This window comes from Bos mutus, chromosome 25 (genome assembly GCF_027580195.1).
Source record: "Bos mutus isolate GX-2022 chromosome 25, NWIPB_WYAK_1.1, whole genome shotgun sequence".
Taxonomy (NCBI): domain Eukaryota; kingdom Metazoa; phylum Chordata; class Mammalia; order Artiodactyla; family Bovidae; genus Bos; species Bos mutus.
Window position 1 is genome coordinate 39,111,514 of NC_091641.1, and position 24,937 is coordinate 39,136,450.

The 24,937-nt window shown below is 51.0% G+C and overlaps 2 protein-coding genes across 8 annotated transcripts in view; one reads left to right on the forward strand and one right to left on the reverse strand.

Moving 5' to 3' along the window:
- The window catches only part of NLRC3 (NLR family CARD domain containing 3), a 30,370-nt gene extending 15,637 nt beyond the window's left edge, over window positions 1-14,733 (forward strand). For 2 of the 3 annotated variants that reach the window (XM_070363193.1, XM_070363195.1), the window contains 14 exons: window positions 59-142; window positions 782-865; window positions 2,206-2,289; window positions 3,837-3,920; window positions 4,485-4,568; window positions 5,166-5,249; window positions 5,781-5,864; window positions 6,423-6,506; window positions 6,904-6,987; window positions 9,044-9,127; window positions 9,519-9,602; window positions 10,269-10,352; window positions 10,739-10,822; window positions 11,122-14,733. In XM_070363193.1, coding sequence (XP_070219294.1) covers window positions 59-142; window positions 782-865; window positions 2,206-2,289; window positions 3,837-3,920; window positions 4,485-4,568; window positions 5,166-5,249; window positions 5,781-5,864; window positions 6,423-6,506; window positions 6,904-6,987; window positions 9,044-9,127; window positions 9,519-9,602; window positions 10,269-10,352; window positions 10,739-10,822; window positions 11,122-11,212 — 1,183 coding nt within the window. In that variant the 3' untranslated portion in view covers window positions 11,213-14,733. The remainder of the gene's footprint in view (window positions 1-58; window positions 143-781; window positions 866-2,205; window positions 2,290-3,836; window positions 3,921-4,484; window positions 4,569-5,165; window positions 5,250-5,780; window positions 5,865-6,422; window positions 6,507-6,903; window positions 6,988-9,043; window positions 9,128-9,518; window positions 9,603-10,268; window positions 10,353-10,738; window positions 10,823-11,121) is intronic. The other variant, XM_070363194.1, reaches the window with a different exon arrangement.
- Window positions 14,734-14,872: 139 nt separating this feature from the next.
- Window positions 14,873-24,937, reverse strand: part of CLUAP1 (clusterin associated protein 1) — a 30,513-nt gene continuing 20,448 nt past the window's right edge. For 3 of the 5 annotated variants that reach the window (XM_070363196.1, XM_070363198.1, XM_070363197.1), the window contains exons 9-11: window positions 19,809-19,916; window positions 18,616-18,671; window positions 14,873-15,930 (exon numbers count right to left, since the gene is read on the reverse strand). In XM_070363196.1, the coding sequence (XP_070219297.1) occupies window positions 15,558-15,930; window positions 18,616-18,671; window positions 19,809-19,916 (537 nt within the window). In that variant the 3' untranslated portion in view covers window positions 14,873-15,557. Of the gene's footprint in view, window positions 15,931-18,615; window positions 18,672-19,808; window positions 19,917-23,815; window positions 23,894-24,767; window positions 24,841-24,937 lie in introns of all 5 variants that reach the window. The other 2 variants (XM_070363199.1, XM_005901315.3) reach the window with 2 other exon arrangements.

Consider the following 24,937-nt stretch of genomic DNA (forward strand, 5'->3'; position numbering starts at 1 on the left):
AGAAGAGGTGATGAGGTTAAAGACCCTCATTAAGCACCCTCTCCTTCTCTTCGGGCAGCTTGGCTGAGAATCAGATCAGTAACAAAGGGGCCAAAGCTCTGGCTAGATCCCTCCTTGTCAACAGAAGCCTGACCACTCTGGAGTAAGTAGGACCCTCACCACTGGGATGGGGGGAGCCTGTGAGCCGTCGTGTGAAGCCCCCTAGGCAACACTCTCCCCAGGGTGGGCTGGAATGACAGCTGAGCCAGCCAAGTCTTGGCTCCTCCTCAGCTGCTGGGGCTCGCTCACAGAAGCACCAGAATATTGGCCTTGAACCTGGTGTTATCATCTCCTCTCCACACTCAGCCCAAGCCCACTAGTCCATCAGACCCTGCTTTCTTCCCTGCTTCGTGTGGGGCCATCATAGGGAATGCCTTCCTCAGTTGCCTAAACAAAGATCTCTGCCCCAGTTCCACCAAACAGGGCTTTCCTGGTGGCTCAGACAGTAAAGAATCCACCTGCAGTGCAGGAGACCCATGTTCAATCCCTGGGTAAGGAAGATCCCCTGGAGAAGGGAATGACAACCCATTCCAGTATTCTTGCCTGGAGAATCCCATGGACGGAGGAGCCTGGTGGGCTGCAGTCCATGGAGTCACAAAACAGTCAGACACGACTGAGCAACTAACACCACAAACCCTGGCACCTTCTCTTCAAGGAGCACAGATTTAAAGATCTGAGTAACTTCTGTCCTGCCTTCCCTCCCCGGTAACTGGATAACTGGTCTTTTCTCTTCCTCTGCCAGTCTCCGCAGTAACTCCATCGGACCTCAGGGGGCCAAGGCGCTGGCAGATGCTCTGAAGATTAACCGCACCCTGGCCTCTCTGAGGTACGTGTCACCTGCTTGCTGCCTCTGCCCCCAGGAGGTGGCTCAGAAAACCATCTCCTCAGGTGCCACCCGTGTAGCGGGAGGTAATTCCCAACAGCAGCCACAAGATACTGGCTCCCATCCAGTGGATGCCAGGGCATCCTGTGTGCTGAGCGAGTTCCTAAGTCCAGCTCTTCACTGCGCCTGTGTTCAGGGTCTGAACTGGGGAAGGAGCAGAAGAGGGAGAGAGGTACGAGGAGGTCTGACAGGCAAAACAATCTACGAGGAAAAGTTCTTGTCTCCATAAGTGGGAGGTCCCCAAGGCCATGACATCAGGATGACCCCTGAGGTGTCTTCCAAGACACTGAAATCCCATCTTTCAGATGCTCCCCATGGTTTGCTGAGGTTTGCTGGGCTCCTTTAAGGGGCCAGTGGCTGTATCCATCCTTAGTTGATGGATACAATGCGTTGATGCGTACTGTTGGTTTGTTTTGCTCATTTCCTTCTTTTTACTGAGGCAAAATTCACATAAAATTTACCATTTTGGAGTGTACAGTTCAATGGCATTTAGTACAGTCACAGTTATGCAACCAACACCTCGATCTAGTTCCTAAGTATTTACATCCCCCTAAAAGGAGTCCCTCTACCCATCAGCAGTCACTTCCCATGCCCCCCTCCCCCCTCAGCCCCTGGCAACCACCAATCTGCTTTCTGTCTGAAGATTTTGTGTAAACGGAATCAAAGAGTAATTTTGTGCCTATCTTCTTACACCCGGTGGAATGTTTTCACGGTTCATCTATGTTGAAGCATGTGTATTTCATTCCATTTTAAGGCTGAATAATATTCTATTACATGGACCACGATTTGTTAATCCATTCGCCAGTTGCTGGACACGGGTTGTTCCCACCTATTGGCTATTGTGCTGTACATATTTGTGTACAAGCTCTTGAGGACCTTTTTTTCAGGTCTTCCAGGTGGATACATAGCAGTGGGATCTGCTGGGTCACAGGTGACCCTGTGTTTAACCTTTTGAGGAAACGGCCCGGCCCGCTTTCCTCGGAGGCCACACCGTCTAATGTTCCTACCAGCAACTGGGATGAGAGCTCCAAGTTTTCCACGTCCTCACCAACACCTGGCTGCTATGTTTCAGCTGTAATTCAGACTATCGATGACCTTGTGGTCTAGTGATCAGGGGCTCCTTGTCCACAGCCAGCAGGCAGGTGCCTGGAGAACCCAGGGAAAGCCTGAGGCCAGAGCAGCGGTGGGAAGGGCCAGCTCCCCCACTCCCTGGGTGTGTGGGGTGAGGGCCTGCCGGGCACCCTCTTGGGCTCCACCAGTGATGCCTCTCCTTGCCTCCACAGCCTCCAGAGCAACAGGATCAGGGACGACGGTGCCAGGTCCATGGCTGAGGCATTGGCCACCAACCGGACCCTCTCCGTGCTGCAGTGAGTGGGCATGCTGGCTGGCAGAGAACGGTTTTCTCTCCTCTCTTCTCCTCCCCCAAGGGCCTGTTTCCTGCACAGAGGGGTGGATGGGACAAGGCCTGGAGGCTTTCTGAGCCATCTGCACGGCCCCTGGAAAACCTGACGTCCACTGCTTTTCCGGAGAATAGGTGTTGGGGGAATAATTACAAACAGAGCCTCCCACCAAGATGGGAAATCCTCTCCACAAATGCAGAAAAGTACGAAACAGCTTAGTTACTGGAGTAAGCACTCAGCTAGCCTGCAGTGAGCATCCAAGGTGACCCGCCAGTGGGATGGCAAAGACAGAAAGGAATCTCACCCTTTCCTGCAGCCGAGCAGACAAAACCCTTTACATGTGGGTTTTCCAGAAAGACCACAGCTTGTCCTCAAACAAGAGAACTGGAAAAGCACCATGTGTCGTACTTAGTTTATCCTAAATTTGCCTGTCGTCCGGGACGGGGAGCTGTCTATGCCTGCCTCCTGCCTTCATGCCGAGGAAAATGAAAACTCCTGGCTTTATGACAAGCAGGCACTTACAGCTGGAGGAGGTGTTGCCTTCCCAGATGTGCAGGGTTCAAAGAGATGGCGCGGAGGCCCTTACCAAAGACATTCCTAGGCTGTAAGTCTAGCAAGAGGCTAACTTCTATTAATAGCTCTTAAAAAGATTTACATACTCTCAAAGGGACAGGGAAAGGATTTATAATCCCTAGTTTCCTCAAGGAAATACTCTATGGGAGGGGAGTGTTTTTTCCTCCCCCTGCTCTTTTGGAACCAAGGAAAGTTCCATTTTGCTTGGATTGTAGTTAGCCTCATACAGATGAGGTCCTGGCCTGCCTGTCCTAGGATGAACACAGGGGTCCTCCTGTAGTGTCTTCCTCCTCCAGATTTAGTGTAAGAGGAAGTAGCTTCTGCAGACGAGGAGCCTAAGCCAGGGTCCGCCCTCAGGAGGACTGTAGGGTGGGGGGAAGGCTGCCGGTTGATCTGAATGGAGGCAGACTGCTGAGTGTTGAGAAGGCTGGTCAGGTGAGGGGCCAGTGGGACTTGTATGTAGAAGTCTTCAGAAAGTCTCCAGTTTGGAAGTTGATGGATATTAACAGTGTCTGCTGGTCACTGCTTTCTGACCCCTCAAGGGAAGGCCCAGCTGCCCTTGCCTCTTTTTGTTGTTTAGTTGCTAAGTCGTGTGTTACTCTTTTGCGAACCTATAGACTGTAGCCCGCCAGGCTCCTCTGTCTATGGGATTCTCCAGGCAAGAATACTGCAGTGGGTTGTCATGCCCTTCTCCAGGGGATCTTCCCTATCCAGGGATCGCACCCGCGTCCCTGCATTGGCAGCAGGGTTCTTTACAACTCGCCACCAGGGAAGCCCCCACCGGTAGCCTCTTACTCTTCACATAACTCCATTAATCTAATTAGCAACATTTTGGCAACAATCCAAGGACCCCTCCCCCATGCTGCGGTAAACTTGAACCAGACTGTCCTTGGTCTGGGACTGCCTGTGGCCAGCTTTACCGAAGGACCCTTCTCCTTCAGCCTGCAGAAGAACTCCATCGGGCCAGTGGGAACCCAGCAGATGGCAGATGCCCTGAAGCAAAACAGGAGTCTGAAGGAGCTCATGTGAGAAACGCAGAAGGGCCAAACTGGCACCCTTCGTGCCTGGCACAATGCCCAGCTTATCACACATATTTGTGAGCATGGGGTGGGTAGATGGATGGATGGATGGATGGCTGAATGGGTGGGTGGATGAGTCAGTAAATGGATGGATGGATGAATGAGTGGGTAAGCAGATGGATGAGTGAATGAATGATTGAATGCATGGGTACTAGAGAGCTGGTTTTGGACTCCAAAACCCTGAGCCAGGAGAATGGAGATCCAGATTCCCAGGAAGGAGTGAGGTCCAACTGTCTCAGGCTTACCTTTACTGACATCCCAGCCACATTCACAGAAAGATCACAAATGCCTCTCACTGAAGGGTTGGCCCTGCCCCCGTCAAGGAGTTGAGAAGGACACTGCTACCTTGATCTCTTACAAAAGCTGCCTGCCAGCCGGCCTCAGACAGAAGAAACTGTGTACTGGGCCCCCTTGAGACCAGAGACAGCCCTTCCCTGGAGGGCTCCCGGACTCTGACCCCTCCTGGCTTCACCCCGCCCGGCCGCTCCACCCACGTCCCTTCTCTTGCAGGTTCTCCAGTAACAGCATTGGCGATGGAGGTGCCAAGGCCCTGGCGGAGGCCCTGATGGTGAACCAGGGCCTGAAGAGCCTGGAGTGAGTCCCCAGGGGGTGGATGTGGGCAGAGGGTGACCCCCCACCCGGGTTCCCTGGCCAGCAGGGGGGCAGGTCCTGGTGAAGGGCTGTCAGTCAGAACCCACCAGCCCATGACCCCGGGCACTCTGTGCTCCGAATGTCTCTCCCTCCAGCCCACCAGGCCAGTTCCCTCTCCCTGGACAGTAGGTTGGTGTTGGTTCTGGAGTTCTCAGAGTGACAAGCACCGAGTGCCCTTTAGGAGCTGGCCTAGGTGGCTGTGGAGGGGGCTGGCTCCAGGGGCCATGGTGGGGAGTGGGGACACCTGGCTGTGCCGCTTTCTCCGGGGGCTGCAGACACATGTCCCTGAGAAGCCATGCGGAGCTGCCCAAACCAAGGTGACGTCTAAACTCTGGCACTGGTGGCGCTGGCCCACCTGCCCTCAGCTGGCAGGGGCTGGACTGCGGGGCACGGGAGAGGGGTGAGGAATGGGGAGGGCACGGGGGTGGCACAGGGCCCCAGCCCCCTGCTGCACTCAGGGCCCATGACCCCGGAAGGACTGCCCCCCCGCCCCGGGTCCTGAGTCGGCCACACCCAGGGCACCCTGTCCTCTGTCTGCAGCCTGCAAAGCAACTCCATCAGCGACCCGGGAGTGGCAGCGCTGATGGGGGCCCTCTGCACCAACCAGACGCTCCTCAGCCTCAAGTAAGCCCCGCCCTTCCCTCCGTTCCTTGGCTGGGGGTCTGAAGGGACTCTGGGACGTGGAGGGAAAGGCTGGTGCTGAGAAACCCCCACTCCCACCTCCACCCCGAGGGCCTGGGAGGGGGAAGAGCCGTGGTTGGGCAGCTTGACCCTGGAGCCTGGCCACCTGCGCCCCAGCTCACGGGGACGGGGGAGGGGGGCAGCCTCTGCAGGCGGGTCTGCCACCCCCTTCCTGAGGGCAAGCCTGCAACCACCAAGCACGCCGGCCTGCCCCTCCCCCTCACACCTCTGAGGTCCTGGCGTCTTATCCTCTTCCTCCTGGACTGTCTGTCCTCCTGCGGACAGTCCTGGGCAGGGGAACACGTGGCTGGCAAGCCTTGTGAGGGGGGCTTCCTGGAGTGGGCTCTTCCCGCCTCCACCCGGGGCCCACCTAGGGTTCCAGGCTTCTAAACAGCCTGAGCACCTGGACGCCGCGCCACCCCCCCCAAAGGCCTCCCCTGTCTATCAGCAGCTTAGAGTCTTCTCTTTCCTCAGCCTTCGAGAAAATTCCATCAGCCCGGAGGGAGCCCAGGATCTGGCACGTGCTCTCCGCACCAACAGCACCCTGAAGAGCCTGGAGTACGTGAGGGGGCAGGCGGGGCTTCCTAAGGCTCTCTTATGCCACCAGGGTCCCTGCCCACCCCAGGCTGGGAGCTGACGGGCTGGCCCTTGGGAGAAGGATGTGGTTGGGGTGGGGGGGGTGGCCGGGAGGCCTGGTGGTGACCCTGACACATATCCCCCTCTGATGCCGCAAAGTACACAAGGATGGAGTGAGTGGTGACAGTCACCCTGCCTGAGCCCGCACCCCCGCAACAATTTAGGAGAAAGGGGGTGGGGGGGACAGCACATGGGCCAGGAGTGAGTGAGTCACCAGGCAGCTCTGCCACCTCCTGGCAGGTGACCAGACATGGAGGCCCACCAAGCAGAGCCTGCCCCCTGCCCACCCCCAGGACACGTGGCAGGCGTGGCACCCGGGAGCACATTCAAGTGCCCTGAGAGCCTGAGCCCAGAAATCCCAGTGGACAAGATGCAGCCCTGGGGTGGAGCTGGGGATCGGGAGTGGTCTGGATCCCCAGGGAGCAAGGACGGGGGCTGCACTGCTGGCTCCGGCTCACTTGCCCGCTCCCCTCTGCCCAGCCTGACAGCCAACCTACTCCACGACCAGGGCGCCCAGGCCGTCGCAGAGGCAGTGAGGGAAAACCGCACCCTCACATCCCTTCAGTGAGTCCACGGCGCCCCCAGCCGGCCCTGTCCTCCCAGAGCAGCAGGGCCCCACTTAACCAGGGGAGACAGGAGGCTCAGGGTCCCCGCCCCCCGCAAGGCCTCAGCAGGTTGTGCCCAGCCCCCTGCTCTGTTTCCTGGGGCTGATGCATGGAGAGGCCAGTGGTGGGAGGTGGGCGCCCACGCTGCGCTGTGTCACACACTCCATGCAAGGGCCCCTCCCTGGGACCAGCCTGGGGGAGGGCTGCAGGAGCTCTGCCCACCCTGGCCAGGATCCCATCCCCAAGGATTCCACCCACTCTGGTCACTCTCCTGGGAGAAGCCCCTTTTTTCTGGAGCTCCCAGGACCTCCTGGCTCTGCCCTGGGCCATGTCGTCACGTGTGTGTGTCTGCCCAGCCTGCAGTGGAACTTCATCCAGGCCGGCGCTGCCAAGGCCCTGGGACAAGCACTACAGCTCAACACGAGCCTGACCAGCCTCGAGTAAGTGGGGCCTCCGAGGGCGCGGGAGGTGCAGACTCAGCCACCCTGCTGCCCACAGGCTCTCCTGCCCTCAGCATGCAGCCTCCTCTGCTCCAGGGCCAGAGAGCATGTTTCCATCTGACTTGGTGTTGTGTATATATATATTTTTTTTAAACAAAATAACAGCTTTGCTGAGATATAATCCACTCTTTCAGGTGTACAAGTCACTGGTTTCTAGTATATTTACAGAGCTGGGTAACCATCACTAAAATCAATTTTTGAACCCTTCAGTCACCCCGTGAAAAACCTCATGCTTATCAGCACTCACTCCCCACTTCCTCCCTAGTCCCCTAGTCCTGACAAACACTAATCTACAGTCTCTATGGATTTGCTTATTCTGGACATTTCACAAAATTTAAGTCACAGAATATGTGATCTTTCTGACTCACGTCTTTCGTTTAGTGTAAGGGTGCCAAGGTCCGTCCACACTGTAGCATGTGTCAGGGCTTCGTTCCTTTTTCCGAGTAAATAACACTCCACTGTGTGGGCAGACATGATGCTTATCCACTCACCCGCTGATGGACATTTGGGCTGTTTCCACTTCTGGACTATTATGAGTAACACTGCTGTGAACGTTCGTGCACAAGTTTCTGTGTGTGGATACATGCTTTTAATTCTCTCTTGAGCACGCCTGGGAGCAGACCTGTTGAGTGAGGTGCTCACTCTGTTTACCCTTTGAGCTTCACCTGCTTTTCATGCTCCCACAGCTTCCGATATACGCCCTGTCTGGCAGGTGCTTCCGTTTGACTCTGAACATGCTATTCCTCAGGGTCCTGTCCTGGGTCATCTTCTCCCGAATGATGTCTCTTTCTAGAAGCTCCTCCTCACCCAGGGCTCCAATTCCCTTCGAAGTCCTGGAGGCACCCACATCTACAGCTCAGACCTCTCTCTTGAGCTTCAGACCCCCATGTCCACTGCCCACTCCACTTCCCCCTGGGTGGACCCGGTTTACCTCCCCCACAAGCCTGCTTCTTGGTTCCTCACCATGTGAGGGGTTCTGGCCACCACTGTACAAGCTAGAAACATCGCCGTCCTCCTCACTTCCCACCGCAGCTCATCTCCAAGTCCTGTCGCTTCTCCTCCCAACATTCCACCCAGCCTCCTCCACCCGCACGGCCACTGTCCAGGGGGCTAGCGTCACTCACCAGCCTCACTGCCGCAGCCTCCACATCCAGTCCCTCCTCTCACACTGCTGGCCAAAGATTCCCAAACGTCAATCTATCCCCATCCTGGACAAGTTTAGCTGGCTGCCCAGTGCCTGCAGGGTGAAGTCCAGCCCTCAGTGTGGCTCCCACAGCCCTGAAGTTCTGCTTCCTCTGCACCCCTGGGGCCTCACTCCACACCCCAGCAACTTGACCCAATTCTTCTGGGTTCCTTGGATGTGTCAGGCCCGCCCCCATCTCTCACGCATGGGCTTGGTCTAGACCTATTTCTGCCGAGCAGCCTCTGTGACCACACTGGGGAGGGCACTTCACACTTGGTCTCTCATCTCACACGTTCCCCCACCTGAGTTCCAAGAGGCCAGGACTGGGTTTGCTGATCCCCAAGGCACTTAAATATTTGCTAAAATTATCAATGCAAACTGCTCCCTCAAACGTGCCAGTGTCCACTGGAACTAAACTCTTAGTCATTTATTGCTCCAGGGCCTTCCACTTTCCTCCAATGTGGAAGAAAAAGGGGGGAAAAAAAGCTGTCAAACACTGACCAGCAAGAATGGCTTGAGGACTGAGAGCTTTGATTTGGGGGATGGCTTTGGAAATCACACCAGTTTCTTGTGGACAGTATTTCCATGTGTCCGTTTCTGTTTTGCCTAATGGTCTAGACTCATGCAGACTCCAGACCAGTGTGCAGGCTTAGGTGGCCACGGGGCAGTGGCCACACAGGAGGTGCAATGATCCCCAGAGATCATCTACTATGGGGTGTGTGCCCTGATTTAAATCTAGAAGGTCCAAGCTCAGCACGTCCTGCCAGAGCGTTGGCTCGGGTCCTGTGCACCTGGGTCAGACTCTGCGTTCAGTTTACAGGAGAATGCCATTGGGGATGAAGGTGCCTCTGCAGTGGCCAGCGCGCTGAAAGTGAACACAGTCCTCACTGCTCTCTAGTAAGTCCTGACGTGCACAGCTGGCCCTTAGCCATCTTTCCACACTAAACATCCCTGTTTTTCCCAGGAAAGGCAGGTGGGTTTGACTTTCTTAATATTAGTGATTAGGACATCAGGCATCTAAAAAGTAAGAACTAGGGGTTCCGGGGTGTCCCCCAAACTCTCCAGAACACCTGCACTTCCTGTGTCCAGATCTCTGCCTGGCATCAGTGTGGGCAGGAGATGCAGCATTCTCTGGACACACCGCAGGCCAACAACTTTCAGCGCTATTTCACCGGTTTCAGCCCTAGGTCAAGGGGGTGGAGATGAAGGGTGAACGCGGATGGAGCTGGGCCGGTGGGTGTGTGGGCTGGAGGCTGCCCACCTGCAATGACCGCATCTCCTCTTACAGTCTCCAGGTGGCCTCCATTGGTGCTCCGGGGGCCCAGGCACTCGGGGAGGCCCTGGCTGTGAACAGAACCTTGGAGATTCTAGAGTAAGTATTCCAGTCTCTGGCTACAGCTCATGAAGTCAAGCTGTTGACTCAGAGTGATCATATATGGAAGGAGGACATGAACATGGAAACTCCCAGATCACTTCAATGCCTTCAGAGAGATCAAGGAGCTCCAGCCTCTCCAGCCCCGTCACCCTCTTTTCCTGGGGGTCACTCGTGGGTCCTCTTCTCCTTGGCCTTGCCCAGACTGAACATGTCCCCAGGCCGTTTAGGGGCCCTGGGGAGGAGGCAGTGGCCACTGACCCAGCTTGTGAGAAGATTCGAGCTCCAGCCCGAGCTCTGTGGGGCTCTCGGGCCTGCCTGGTCCTCGCTGCTCCTGCAGTGCTGGGGTTCCAAGCGCACGTGCACCTCCGGGTGGAGGGCTGCCTCTCTGGTCTCCGCCCCTATTTCTTTGGAATGAAAATGGAGGACAAGGGCTCCCACAGACCCCCAGCTTGGGCCGGCCTCACCCCTCCCCACGTCCTGCTCCCCAGAGCCAGTCCCTGTTCTGTGCCCAGGAGCGAGGGAGGAGCAACCGCACCCCCACAGTTGCTGAGTCCACACTGCCTCCACCCAGGCGCCTACGCTCACCGGAAGGGGTGCCGGGCTCCCCTCTCAGCTGCCACTGTGCCTGAGATTGCGCCTCAGGGTTCCCGCCTTTCTCAACAGCTTAAGAGGAAACACCATCGAGGTGGCCGGAGCCAAAGCCCTGGCGAATGCTCTCAAGGTCAATTCCAGTCTCCGGAGACTCAAGTGAGTGGCTGCACAGATGTACCCGTGCCTCAGGACAGCCGGCTTCTCTTCTGGACTCCCCCTGTAGCATAAGACTTGCTTTCTGCTGTAGCTGCTCCCTTCAAAATACAAATAGCTGACACTACAGTCATTATTAGTCAGTACTGTGGATGGGTTTGTTCCCTTTCGTGTTTTTGGTCATACGTCCTCTGTGGCACCTGCACAAGACACCCTGGCTGCGTGCAGACTTGGGTCTCAGGGTTAAATGCCACTTGGCTGTTGCTATGGCACCTGAGGACCAATGAGGCCCAGACGGGTCCCTCCAAGAGAGTGCCATGCTGCTTCCTGGGTGTGTCCTTCTGTCCTGAAGGGCTCACTGTGGCATCTCCAATCTCTTCTCTGCCTAGTCTTCAAGAGAATTCCTTGGGAATGGAGGGGGCGATATGCGTTGCCACTGCACTGTCTGGAAACCACGGGCTCCGGCACATCAAGTAAGTGGGGCTCAGCGGCACCTGCCCTTTCCCACCAGCTTGGTTCACCCTTAGAAGTGCTTCCAGGTCAGACCCTGCCTCGCCTCTGAACCTCGGAGCCAGATGACCCCAGTCCGCCAGTAGCTCTACAGGGAACTCCGTATACAAGGGGGCCATTTGGAGCGTCGTCCATGAGAGGGATAGTGGAAGCACAAGTTTCACCTGGGTTTAGCGTTTCGGGTAGTGACCACCTGCTCCTTACTGATGAGGACCTTCAGGCCTCCCGTTTCTCAAGCCCTGTCCTGATCCTTCTCTTCCAGTCTCCAGGGAAACCACATTGGAGAGTCTGGCGCCAGGATGATCTCGGAGGCTATCAAGACAAATGCTCCCTCGTGCACTGTGGAAATGTGAGCAAAACAAGTTCCTGGTGGATCCGGTAGACACACAGCTGAAAGCTTTCCAACAAAAGGACCATTTCTCCAGGGTGCCTTCCTGCGGTCTGGGAAAGATGCTGACCCCCAGGAGTGCTGGTCTCCTGCAAGGAGGCAGGAAAGGTGCTGCCAGAGGAGGATCCGAGCCCCTCTCCCGGTCCAGGGTCAGTCCAGGCAGGGGAGAGATGGACGCCCCACTACAGCACGGAACACGGACGGTCTTCTGCCAAGGGACTCAGGGATGGGTCTCAGAGCTCAGCAAGAAGCCAGTCAGCGCCTATTTATATCCTGGGGTCTTTAACGTGCCCCAACCTTTTCTTATCATGACTGCCCTGGATAAAATCACTCCCTCACTCTGAAATGAACTGCCGTCTTCAAGCCCATGAAGAGTGTCAATTTGGCATCAGTGACAGAGGGAACATCTTTTTTCAAGAAAAGGCTACAGGAGTATGATCTTTAGAGTCATATGGAAAAATAAGGGAAAAAAAATTGAAGAGAAAGGAAGGCTTTAATTATAGGATTCTGGAGCAGAGACAAAAAAAGTTCTCCAAGGTTTCTGTCATCTTTCACCCATTACAAACACTCTCAAAGGCAGAGATTATGTCCACTGTATGTCACTTGGAATCTGGCATTGTGGTTATCAATAGGCTGTTAAAAATCGATGTCTTCATACTACCTTTCTGTATTAGGTTCCCCAAAGCACTTCTGCATCTACAGCTTCCCCATGAGAGCAAGACAGCCGAGCTTCCACATGGCATAAACTCCCTCAGATGCCTTTCAATGTTGGAAGGAAAACTATTCCAAATGAACATCAGGGGTTCTTCAACTACATAACCAAGGAAAATGGTTATGGAAGCTATAATTATCATTTTTAAATTTGAACAGGAACTATTGCTCCAAATGTTTCTTTAAAAATGAGTATTTGGGCAAGAAACATCATTGGATGATATAACCATGAATGAAATCCTATTAAGGGAGAAAATCATAGTCTCTGAGTATCACCCCACAGAGAGGTATTTACAAAGGCTCCATAAAAATGGAGACATTTTGGGGATTTCCTTGGCATTCCAGAGGTTAAGACTCTGCGCTCACAATGCAGGGGGCGTGGGTTAGATCTCTGGTTGAGGAAACTTAAGATCCCACAAGCTAAAAAAAAAAAAGAATATGCTGGTATAATAAATATGTTTTTTAAATGGAGACATTTTGCAAATATCACCTTGGCAAAGTGATGCAACTCCACATGACTGATGACGGGAAAAATGGGACACTCTGTGCCCCCAGTGTAATGGCTGAGAAGGACACGTCACTGATGTACTATTCCTGCCAAAAGCATTTATCTGAATCTAATCATGAAGGAACAGTCGGACAAAATCCAAATTGAGGGGTACTCTGGGAAAAACTAGCATGGCCTCTTAAAAATCATCAACCTCATGAAGAAAACAAAAAGGCTGGGATTGTTTTATTATTAAGGAGTCTTAACAACTTAAGAGCTTTGATTGGATCCAAGACTAGAGGGGAAACAATCAGCTATAAATAACATTATTTGGAAGGCAGGGACATTTGCTCATAAGTCTTATATAATCTTCACTAGATTACTGGTTCTGAAAGGTATTTTTTCTGGGTATAGAATTCAAGGATGATAGTCTTTTCTTTCAGCACTTTCAAGAGGTTGCTATACTGTCTTCTTGTTGGCACTGTTTCTGGCTGAGTTGAGGTGATGGACAAGAGTCACAGCAGTCAAATGCTGCAGACAGCTGTGCCTTGCAGGAAACTAGCACTGGAGAAACCTCAGGGGCTAAAATGTGCTCTCCAGGGACCTCAACGCAAGCCACACTAGATTTGGAAGGAGAGCCCCCTCCCTCCTTCAAAGTCTCTCAAGCATCCTACTGACCATGCTTAACATGTTGTTGTTCAGTCACCAAGTTGTGTCCAATTCTTTGCAACCCCATAGACTGCAGCATGGCAGACCTCCCTGTCCCTCACCATCTCCCAGAGTTTGCCCAAGTTCATGTCCATTGAATTGGTGATGCCATCCAACCATCTCATCTTCTGTTGTCCCCTTCTTCTGCCCTCAATCTTTCCCAGCATCAGGGTCTTTTCCAGTGAGTTGGTTATTCACATCAGATGGCCAAAGTATTGGAGCTTCAGTATCAGTCCTTCCAATGAGTATTCAGAGTGGATTTCTTTTAGGATTGACTAGTTTGATCTCCTTCAGAGAAGGCAATGGCACCCCACTCCAGTACTCTTGCCTGGAAAATCCCATGGATGGAGGAGCCTGGTAGGCTGCAGTCCATGGGGTTGCTAAGAGTCAGACAAGACTGAGTGACTTCCCTTTCACTTTTCACTTTCATGCATTGGAGAAGGAAATGGCAACCCACTCCACTGTTCTTGCCTGGAGAATCCCAGGGATGGGGGGAGCCTGGTGGGCTTCCATCTATGGGGTTGCACAGAGTCAGACACGACTGAAGCGACTTAGCAGCAGCAGCAGCAGTTTGATCTCCTTGCTGTCCAAAGGACTCTCAAGAGTCTTCTCCAGCACCAGTTTGAAAGTGTCAATTCTTCAGCACCCTTCCTTCTTTATGGCCCATCTCTCACATACATACAAGACTACTGAAAAGACCACAGCCTTGACTACTTGGACCTTTGTCAGCAAAGTTATGTCTTTGCTTTTTAATACAGTCTAGATTTGTCATAGCTTTCCTTCCAAGGAGACTGACAAGCAACAGCTTCACTAGCATAGAGCAGACCAGAAGGTGAATTTGAAGCCGAGGCAATAAATGGATAACCATCACAATGGGACTTCGGGATCATTTTGGTATTCCATATTGGACAAACATGCCCTGTGTCTTCAGGGTCAGCAATGTTTTCTTCTGCAGTGTATAATCTGCTCTTAATCTCAGTGTGCACAGTTTCCCTCTTGGTTTTTAAACCTCCAGTAGCTCTCAAAGTCTAGAGACGTTCCATCTTCCACATCTCACACCCTGCTCATGCTTTCCTCTGTTATCTGAATATATGGAATACAGTCATAATTGTCTGTCCTTTTCCACTAATTGACTGGCATCTTACACCTGGTAATTTTTGATACCAGACATTGAAAACTTTCTCTTGTTGGGGACTGATGATTTTTATATTCCTTAAAATAGTCTTGAGCTTCATTCTGGGACACAATTACCTAGAAACAGCTGGACACATCATCTGTGACTTGGGCAGAGTTCCCATGTTAAAGCCCATCAGAAGAAAGAATCACATGAGGGAAACAAATACATTTTTTGTTTTTTAAAACAGAAGTCAGGTCAGATTCAGCTAAACCATAGCTGTAACATCCAAGAAGATGCAACTTATGCTTAAAAGCCATGGCTTCCAAGTAGGTTCAACATGACTCCCAACACACTTACTCCCATAGCTTAAATTACTGGTGAATTAATTGAACACTGAAGGTTTACAAAAAAAAAAAAGAGTAATCTCATGTAAAATTTAGGGAAAGACAGAAAAAAAAGCAAAGACAGAAAGAATTGTCACACTGTCTCCTAAAATTCACACGTCCAGTAATAATCCATGAATTTTTCTTGAAGAAGTTATTTATATGTTATAGGTACAAATGAATAATTATATTTTCAAATAAAACTTAATAGTATAAAAATATGGTGTAAAATACATTTATTGAGATAAAAAACTTCACAAGTCTTCCGACTTTATAATTGAAAAGTAAACGAAAACTCCTCTGTGCTTGTTCTCTGTATTAACAAAACCAAAGCAAAGCAAAATCCACATACCTGTCACTCCTCCTTCACAAAAGGGAAATTCTTCTAGTGCTATTTTATTAAATTCAATATGGTTTATTTTTTTAAGTCAGAAACCTGAATACGTACCGACACTTTCCCCTTAATCTCCTCCTTCCTAAGGAGGAACATCAGCCTTCTGAGAGAGAATGAAGTATGCGTGACCTGGGGCATCTCTCTGTTGCCTGATTTTCAAGCAAAGCTGGTTTCCATCTGAATTAGCTACTTTCTTTCAGAAAATTTTAGTTAGTAAAATACATTTAAAGCTTGGTATTGTGAACGTAGAGGAGGAGGAAAATAAGACTACAGAGTGAATTAAAGCCGAGACTCAAAAGCTGATACAACATAAATGTCCTGACTGCCCTACAGTTCCGGAAATGAGGCCTGTGCCCAGTTTCAGCCCCAGGTTTGGGAAGGTCCCGCTGACTTTTAGAGAAAAAGTGCGACAAACCTAACAGCTAAGACTTATATGTTGTTGGCTGTTAGTTTTCAAAAGCTTCTGCCCTGTGGATGTGAATCTCTAGGAACACATGCATCTCCCAAGTTTTAGGAGATAGAAAAGGCAAAAAAAAAAGTCTGTGGGGCTGGCTCCGGTTCTGAAGCTTTGGAATGTGTGAGCAACACCCAAGAAACTAAACCAGAAGCAGGCTTTGCTTCATTAACAAGTCCAGCTGGCTTATCCAACAAACGCCTCTTTTCTTCTGCCTCCTTAATTCCCCCTTTCCCTACAAATCCGCGGGTTTTCATCTGCCCAGGTCCCTTGGCACGAAGGTCAGAAGTCACTGTCACTCTCCTCCAGTGGCTCAGGTTTCCGGCCTCTTCGACTGGGCTTGGCCACTGAGAGTGCCACGCTCTCGTCCTCCAGGTCATCGTCGTCTTCGTCGTCCTCCATGTCCATCTCACTGTCCTCCAGGTCTTCCTGTGGGAGAGATGGTGAGCACAGCTGAGTGGCCCCGCCGGTTGCTGATGTCACGTCAGCAGAGACCCTACCTTGCTGTTTCACTAGCAGCTGAATAACCAGCAAAACCTATGCGAAGGGAGAGCTTGGAAGAGGAAATAGTCAGAGTGTGGGGCATAAGCACAGGGCCAGGGTCTACAGACCGCTGGCTGGGACAGTAACACATATGTAAGCGTGTCCTGAAACACCAGCATGCGAACTGAGGCTGGTGCTGCAAGTGGCTTTCCTGCTTCTGTCTCAGGAGCAGCATGGATCTGCTCGTCAAGCCCCAGAGCTCCTCCCCAGCGCCCCCGTCGCAGCAGCCAGCCAGGAGGACGGGGCCTGGAGACAGGCGGGGGGGCTTACTTTGGCTTTTGGATGGAAAGCCACTCAGGAAATGGGTGTAAGGAGCAAACTAAAAGAAACATGCTCTCTCTCTCTCATCATCTGGGTAAGGGTCACTAACTCAGCCAGCTTTCTCAAAGTGCAGGTCCTGTACCCCTGGGGAAACCAGAATGGTCGGTCACTCTATACAGACCATTCCCACCAATGCACAATTTCCCTCTGTTTAAAAACATAAAACACCCTAACACATAACCCATCCTCCTCTGCAGCTGCTCAGCCCTGCTCTCCCGTGGCCTCACAGCAAATCCCTGAGCGAGTCCTGAGCTCACACAGGCCCTGCTCTCTGCCCTCTCAGCACCCTCCAGCCACGCTCTCCCATTGAGGCCCCCAAGACTGAAACAGTCAATGGACTCAGATCCTACAGGTAATTAGTTCTCCATTCTTGACCCCTGAGACCCTCTTCTGTGCTTGCCCCCCTCACTCTCGAATCTTCTTAGTCAAGATGCAGACCCGCTCTCCCTCCCTGACTGCTGTGATACAGAGTTGGCTCGGGCCTCTGCTCTTCCTCTCTACTTCCCTCCCCAAGCAATCATGTCCCCCTCAAGGTGATCTTAGGGAGGTTCCCCCAAATTCAGTCTCCAGCTCAGACCTTAAGTCCAGACCTGAATACAACTAGCTTCTCAGCACTAGCATGTGGACACCTAGCAGGTGGCTGACTCAGAATGACCGAGCCAGACCTCCTGTCTGCTCTCCAGGCCCCGTCCTGAGGTCTGCCCGCCTTGGGAATGTAAGAACTACACTTTCAGCCAACGAAGCCACAACCAGGGCATTTCTAACACTTCATGTCCAATTAACAAAACCTGATGGCTCTAACCTTAGAAACAGCACTTCTCAACAATCTGCCGCTACCGCCACTCCCACTTCTGAATCAGACCCCTGCAAATGCCCTCCACCCAATTCCTCACAGCCCCTCCCAAGCACAACCCTCCCCTACCCACTCAGTCAGAACCCTCATCCCTGTCCCTCTTTTCCCTGAATCTGCTTTATTTTTCTTACCATGATGACCCCTGATGTATCTGCTTGATGACCATTAGAATATAAGCCTCATGGAGGCAGGGGATTGGTTCTGTTCACTCCTGAATTCCCCAACCCCTAACGGTGCCTGGGACACAACCAGCACTCAACAAGGACCTGGCGAGTGAATGAGTGCACGGGTGAAGGACAGACCCAAGGTGCTGCATGGAAACAGCCTCCTTGAAGTTAACAAGCAGCAATAGGCACAGAGGAGACTTTAAACTACAAATAAGGTGATCGCTCAGAAAAGTAGAAAGCTATACCAACGATCAAGCAAATCCTAAGAAGGGGGGCCAGTCGGCGCTCCCCAGGCCACACTGCTGGGACCCAATCAGTGGATCTTTTGTAGAATATCGGTCTAGGCTCTGTGCTGGTGCCAGGCTCCAGACACACGCGGCATTCACCTGGACAGAAGGTCCCTGACTCCATCAGTCCAATCACCTCTTGGGCCTCACAGCCCTGCCAGGGACTCAACAAAGAAGCAGGTCCAGAGCAGTGCAGCCCCAACAACCGGACCCCATTCCGTTGGCCCACAGTTATTCATTCAACAATGCTGAGGGCGCCAGCAGCCTCACGTCACAGCCTCTCTGGGCCCTGGTCTCGGGAGAGCCTGCCTTCTATGTCCCCTCCCAAGAATGGAGCTGGCCTTGACCCCAGCCCTCAACAGCAGCCCTTCTTTTCTAGGATACGGTTCAGAGGCCTGATGGCCCTTCCTGTCTCTCGGCTCAGCATCCACCCCCTCCTCCTCATTAACACAGGGACCGTTAGGTAAGTCTACCACCCACCGTGGAGACCACGTAAGTGGCTTCCTGCCCTGGACCCCGGGCATCACTCTTGGGGGAGGTCTCTGCTGGCCCTTAGCAGCTCACACACACACAAACTGGATGAGGCGAAAAAGAAAACCAACCTGCTGCTTGGAGCTGGGAGTCCTGCATTTACCTAAGAAAGCTGGTGCTGCTACCATCTTTGGAAAGCAAGAATGGAAAGAACAATGAGAAGGAAAAAACCAAGTAGGGCAAGCATGTTCATTTGAAAAGAAAAGAAATGAGCCATCAACAAGCAAAGACGAGAGGTCAGCTCCCTGGGAGGCCAAGCTCTGCCACAGACCCAGCAACGTGCCAGGTTGAGAAGCAGCTCTTTATACTACACTGGTGAGATGCACTCAGCTCCTTGGTCCACCGAGTCCAGGACCTAGCTGGCCCAGGACCACCGAGACCAGGGCTGCTCAAGGGGCGGGTCAGGACTCACGTCATCATCCGTGTCTCCACCCTGCATCGTGCCCACGACGTGCTTGCTGGGCTGTCCTGAGAAAAAGAGAAGTGTGAAGAGAGCATGAGAACCTGTGAGACAAGGCAGGAAGTGGGCACCAAGATCTGCTTTCCTTTAGGAAAGTGGGAAGAAGAATTCACACTAAAAAGTTGACCTAGGGAGCAGCCAGCTACTCAGAAGTGTACCAGTAACAGATCTTCTGCATTTCCACTTCGGAAAAGAGGAATAAGGCCATGAAATCTGAGCACGAGTCATGGATGGGAAAAATAAACATGCATCCTATAAATGTCCCAGGGGAAGAAATAAAATCACTGAACCCTGTCACTAGAATACATGGAGGTGTGTGCTCTCTGCTGAAGAGATAAGTTCTCGCTTTGTGGGCCAGGGTCACTTGTACTGGGATCCACATCTGGGCTTCGAAAAGTAAAAACAAAAGTTAGTATCACTCTAACTTATCCTTCAAAACAGCATCATTACCAAAGTGGTTCTCCACTCCTCCTCTGGAAGTCAATGTCATCTAAGTGTGACTTCTGCAAAAACTCAAGAGCCACCCTTCCCACGTAGAGGCAGAGAGCTGCACTCCCCTGAAGGCTGAGAAGGGCCCCCAGTGATGTGTGTATGTGTGTGATGTGTATACTTATGTGTGTTTGCATGTGCAGAAAGGCACTTTAGAAGGACCCAGCCCCAAGCCACAACCCCTGTACGGTAGGAGTGGGACATGAGGAAGGCCCCAGAGAAGCACCCACATTCACTCCATGTTATTTTACTGCTTGAGTCTTCTGCAGTGAGAAGGCAGAAACTAAAAACAGGTTTTAACAGCAGAGATGCTCACGTAGGTCCCTTATCTGTACATTAATTCTCTGAGCATAAAGGACGTAATTGCACTGAGACCAGTTTGGACCCAAAAAGGAAAGAATTCAGCTCCTTGGTGGAGGCAGTATGTTCCATGACCTCTGTGAGAAGCACCAAACTACAAGCCTGACTCTTCTTGGGGCCAAAGGTAAGAGTATCAGCAGCAAAGATGACCCCTAGGCAGGTTAAGAGCAAAATCCCGATTAACAACAGAGCAGGGTGCTTACGGGCCTGGAAACCCAGCAGCCCTGACGGCAGTCTGGCTGCGGTTTCCTGGGCCCGGGGGTGGGGCAGGGGGTGAGCAAGCGAGGCTGGGCTACCTTGCGTGAGCACCTCCATGGCCGTGCGCAGCTGGGACAGCCGCCTCTCTTCCAGTTCGCTGTCGGATTCATCGTCCTCCTGGATGTCAACGTCAGAGTCACCGTTACCTGGCAGGGACACAAGGAGGCAAAACGAAAGGGCAGCTCCATCACTCCCTCCAGAACAGCCCCTGTCCAGTGAGGCTCCTGTGAAGAGCCATCTGTGCTGCTCAGCTTTTCCTGGGATGCAGCTGATTCTACAAGTCTCTTGGGAATGTCCTTAGCTCCTTAGGGAAGGGTTCATGCAGACAAGGATAGGCTAGATTTTTTAAAAAACAGTTTTCCGAAACAAGAAAAAAGTGGGTCAGTTATATCAGAAACACTATTCCGGCATGTAAAACTAAAACACTGACAGCCAGCTGTCAAGGGAGTTGGAAGTTCTTCGTTAGTTTGAGGGTGGGGGGGAACCATTCTCTGTTCAGCAAGACAAGCCTGGAGGCAAGCCAGGAAGGGCCTGAGTGGCTGTCCGGGACAAACGACTGCCTGGTAACTGGCAATGAAAACTGGGGCCCGTGATATTCTTAACTGGAGAAAATTCATTACAAAGATAAAGAGAGGTGGTTCTCAATGCAACAGCCTTTCACATTAATTTCCTAAACACCCCTCTGGAGTCTTGTGCCGGTCGAACATTTCCTGTAAACCTACAGGAGTTTCCACAGTGGGGAGGAAAAGACATCACTGTCCAGCCACTTTTTTGTGCCCAGAGTGGCAGAGGTTTCAGAAGGATGGAACTGGAAGAATGCAGTTGTTGTTCTGATCACTGATTCTTAAGACATTTTGGAAGTAGAGTCACTGTTCATCTGTGATAATGCTTTGTTTATTAGGCCCTGCTGTAGAGAGTGATGACGCGGCAGCTGCATCTGGCTGGGCTCTGAGGAAACGCTCTTCTTCCATCCACCCTGGAGGAAAGTGCTGTGCTCTACAGCACGGAGGCCAGAGCCAGCAGCTGTAGAAAGTGTCAGTAAGAGCATCCCGAGAGGACCTCAGCACAATCGATCCAAAAACTACCCCCTTACAAAAGCCATTACAGAGAATGGGATTAGATATGAATACAAATTAATGACCATAAAGTGAAATCACTCTTCAGATTAGTTCACTTTTTACTTCCTCCAGAAACAATTTGACATTAAGTCTTCACCCCATGCAATACAAAGCAAACGAAACCATGAATTTTAACCCAACATTAAAACAAGTACCTCAGACTCAGTATGATTTCTTCTGACAACTCGCAGCAACGGACTGAGGGTCAAACACGTAAAGTTAGTAGCGCTAACACAAAAGTCACTGAAGTCGAGCTGTCAGCGACACAGTAATATGAGTACAGCCAACAAGTGTGCTGGGAAGATTCACCAGGGAAAGAACAGACTTGCTGCTGGGACAAGTAGACAGCCACGTGCAAAAGAATGAAGCTGGACCCCTACCTCACACCACACACAAAGGATTAGCCTGAAATGGGTCAGAGATCTAAACGTAAGAATTAAAATGATAGAACACCTAGGAAAAAAACACATGGGTAAATCCCGGTGACCTGGAATTCGGCGGTTTCTCAAACATGCCACTAAAAGCACAGCAATAAAAGAAAAAAAAATTAATAAACTGAACTTGATCAAAACTCTGTAACAACAAAGGACAGCATCTAGAAGGTGAATGACAGAAAATACTCGCAAATCACATACGGGTCTGCTATCTAGACATATAACCCCACAGTAAAAAGACCACCCAGGGGCTTCCCTGGTAGTCCAGTGGTTAAGACTCAGCTCCTAATGTAAGGGACCTGGGTTCAATCCCTGGTCAGGGAACTAGAGCCTACGTGCCACAATCAAGACCCAGTGCAGCCAAATAAATAAATAAAAATAAACATTAAAAAAAAAAGATAACCCAATTAAAAAATGTGTGAAGTCGAGAATAGATCTCCCCAAAGAAGATACACAGAAGATACACAGCCAAAAGCAGACAAAAAGATGCTCCATTTCATTAGCTATTTCAGAGAAACTCAAAACCCCAGTGATTAAACTACAGGCAGTTTTTTTTATAGGTTTCTTTTAGATAAGCACTGTCCAACAGAAATATGCCAGCCCCAGATGCAATTTAAAATTTACAAGTATATTAAAGCAAAAGGAACAGGTGAATTAATTTCAATAATGTTCTATTTAACCCAATATACCTAAAATGTCATTTCAATAAGTAACCAACATAAAAAAACGTTAATGAGTAATTTTACTTTCCTTTTATATCAAGTCTTCAAAATCTGGTGTGTATTTGCTACAAACAGTGCATCTCAATTTGGCCTAGCCACATTTCAAGCGCTCAAGAACACCAGCTCATGGCCAGGAACACCCAGGGCTTCGAGACAGGGAGCTCCCTAGGCGCCTCCTCCATCTCTGGGCGCTGGGGCAACAGCTGATGCGGCAGGACCCGGGAAGTGTGCGCGCCATGCGTGAATATCTGCTCTCCACTCCATGACAGGGCTACTCAGTTGCGTTCAAGACATTCCTGGGTCATTTTATAAAGTCAGAGGCGGCCTTCAGTCCTAATGCTACAGTGCCTGAATTCTACAGAGGATGCAGTTAGACGCTTAACCGCCAGCAACAAGGTTTAAGACGCTGGTGGGGAGATGAAGAGTCACCTCTGACTTTTATTACCGGGCATCTGAACAAAGTACTTAGTCTTTTTAATCTCTGGGGCCAGTGGCACTTTTCCATCTCTAATTACTCAGCCTTTATCTTCCTCAAACCCCTCACTCCAAACCCCAAAGCCAAACCTGAGGTGACTTCACTCCTTGCTTAACAGAAAAAATAGTCTCCACTGGATGTGAGCCCTCAAGCATACGACCCACCTTCCAGCTCATCAAACTGCCTCAGCTTGAGCCCTGTGTGTTCATACGCTTCCTTGCTCAGTGAAACTCACCCTTGACCCTAGGCCCTGGTTGCCAGCCTTTCTGGATTTTCCCTCTCTGGTAGCTCCCATCTTCCCAGCTCCTCAGATTTAATCTTTGCTTAAACAGAGTCTCCTCATGGTCTCCCCTGACTCCTCTTTACAACTGCAATCCATGACCCCCTCCCTACGTCCTGACCTGCTCCACTTCCCCACATTGGCATTTTTCACCTTCCACAAACAGCTTGCTTGTTTGTCCCCAAGCATGTCACCAGACCGTCAATTCATTTAAGGCAAGCATCCCCATTTACTGTCCACTGAAATGTCCTTAGCACCCAGAACCTCTACTCAATAATGCTTTGCTGGGTTAAATCAGCCACCCACAGGGTAGCCTGAACAAAATGATCTCTTCCAGATCTTGGATTTTGCTCATCCTCACCTCCAATTCAAGTCTATGTACTATTAGATTGTTCTGTTCAGAGGACTTTTTCACAGATAAAAGTTCAGGAAGTCTTCCTTTCTACCTCTCCTCATTTATATCCCTGGTGGCTCAGATGGTAAAGAATCCACCTCCAATGCAGGAAACCTGGGTTCAATCCCTGGGTCAGGAAGATCCCCGGAGAAGGGAAGGACTACTCACTCCAGTATTCTTGCCTGGAGAATTCCATGGATGGAGGAGCCTGCCAGGCTACAGTCCATGGGGTTGCAAAGAGCTGGATACGACTGAGTGACTAACGCCTTCACTTTCCACTATGGCCATGTTCCCATATGTGTAGAAAAGCAAAGACAGACGGGGAAGCTTAAGTAGCTCAGGATGAGCAGAACTGAGAGTGGTGCTTCATAAGTTATTTTCCTAACTTATTTGCTCACCACAAGCTAATTAAGCATTACCCTTCATTAGGCTGGTTTAAACTGAAAATTACTTTTCCAGAAACACTAAATCACACATACGCATGAGAATCTCTTTCAGAAGATCCCAAACCTATGGATCACAAACTTAAGGTCTGAGTTAAGAAGAATAAAGCAGGCTCAGTGAGAAAGGTCTCAATGTGCAGTCCAGGGCAGAGCGGGATGTAGGGGAACCAGGCTCTTACCTGTGCCGGGCCTCTCGGAGGGGGACACACTCCAGGCAGGCTTATCACCGAGGGCCGCGTCAGGCACTCCTGGCTGACCTGGAACCATAAAGGTGAGCGGCTGCTTTGGCTAGAGAGGCCCAGGGAATTTTCTAAGCTCACCCCTATAGGATTCCCCAGCAGTCCCTACACTCCTTCCAGACAAAGTTGCCTAAGATTCAGGAGAGAGAGGCAGAGAACAAGTATAACAGCAAAGAGGTACGGAAGGAAAAGACACAGAGCAAGAGAGCACGCAGACCTGCGGTCCCGGGGACACCTCCCGCGAGCACGCGAGAGAAACCATCACAAGAAGAGAGAAACAAGCAAGCAGAGAGTCTCGGAGACGCAGCCACGAACCCCACATGACGACCGGGTGCTGCTACTGCGCCCAGGGCTGACCTGACACCCTGGTGAAGTCTGTGGATGAAGTGGGCTGACCAGCCTCGGGGAAGACTCCTTCCCAGGATCTAGGTCTTACATGTAGGTTGCCCCCATTTCTCTGTAGGTGAGAGCCTAGACAAAGGACTCTGAACTTTGGGGGGACACGTTCTGGGGGTGTGGTGGGGGACTACCTTCAAGAAAATGCACTTGTACCCCATCACAATACTTGCTGCCCCTCAGTTTGCCCTAAAATAAGGAACCCTACAGACTGCTGAAAACAAGATTTCTTCTATAGTTATATATAACTCTAACTAATAACTATCATTTAAATAGGGGAAAATAAGATTTCAGTTGGCATGAAAACCAAATGTGCTTTTAAATGGTATGTAATTTTTAACACAACACTCTCTCTCAAGCTCCTGAATCAAAATAGTACTGATAAAAAAGTTGTGAGAAAATCACCTTTTAAAAAAATAAAATGTGCGTGTTAAGTTTTCCAAGGCTGAAAACACTAGTCCAGAAAAAGCACGTCTGTTTAAACGTGTGGACTTACTTCCACTCTTGAGCAGACGTTTTCCTTCCTCCTTGAGCTTGTTTTGCATCAGACGGAGAGTGTTCTCAGTTTCCTGTGGAGCAGGAGAAACAAGAGCCAGGAGAAAGGACCCTTTTGGACTGTTTTATTCTTCTTTGCCATGTAAGTACTGCTAGACTTGTGATGCAAAA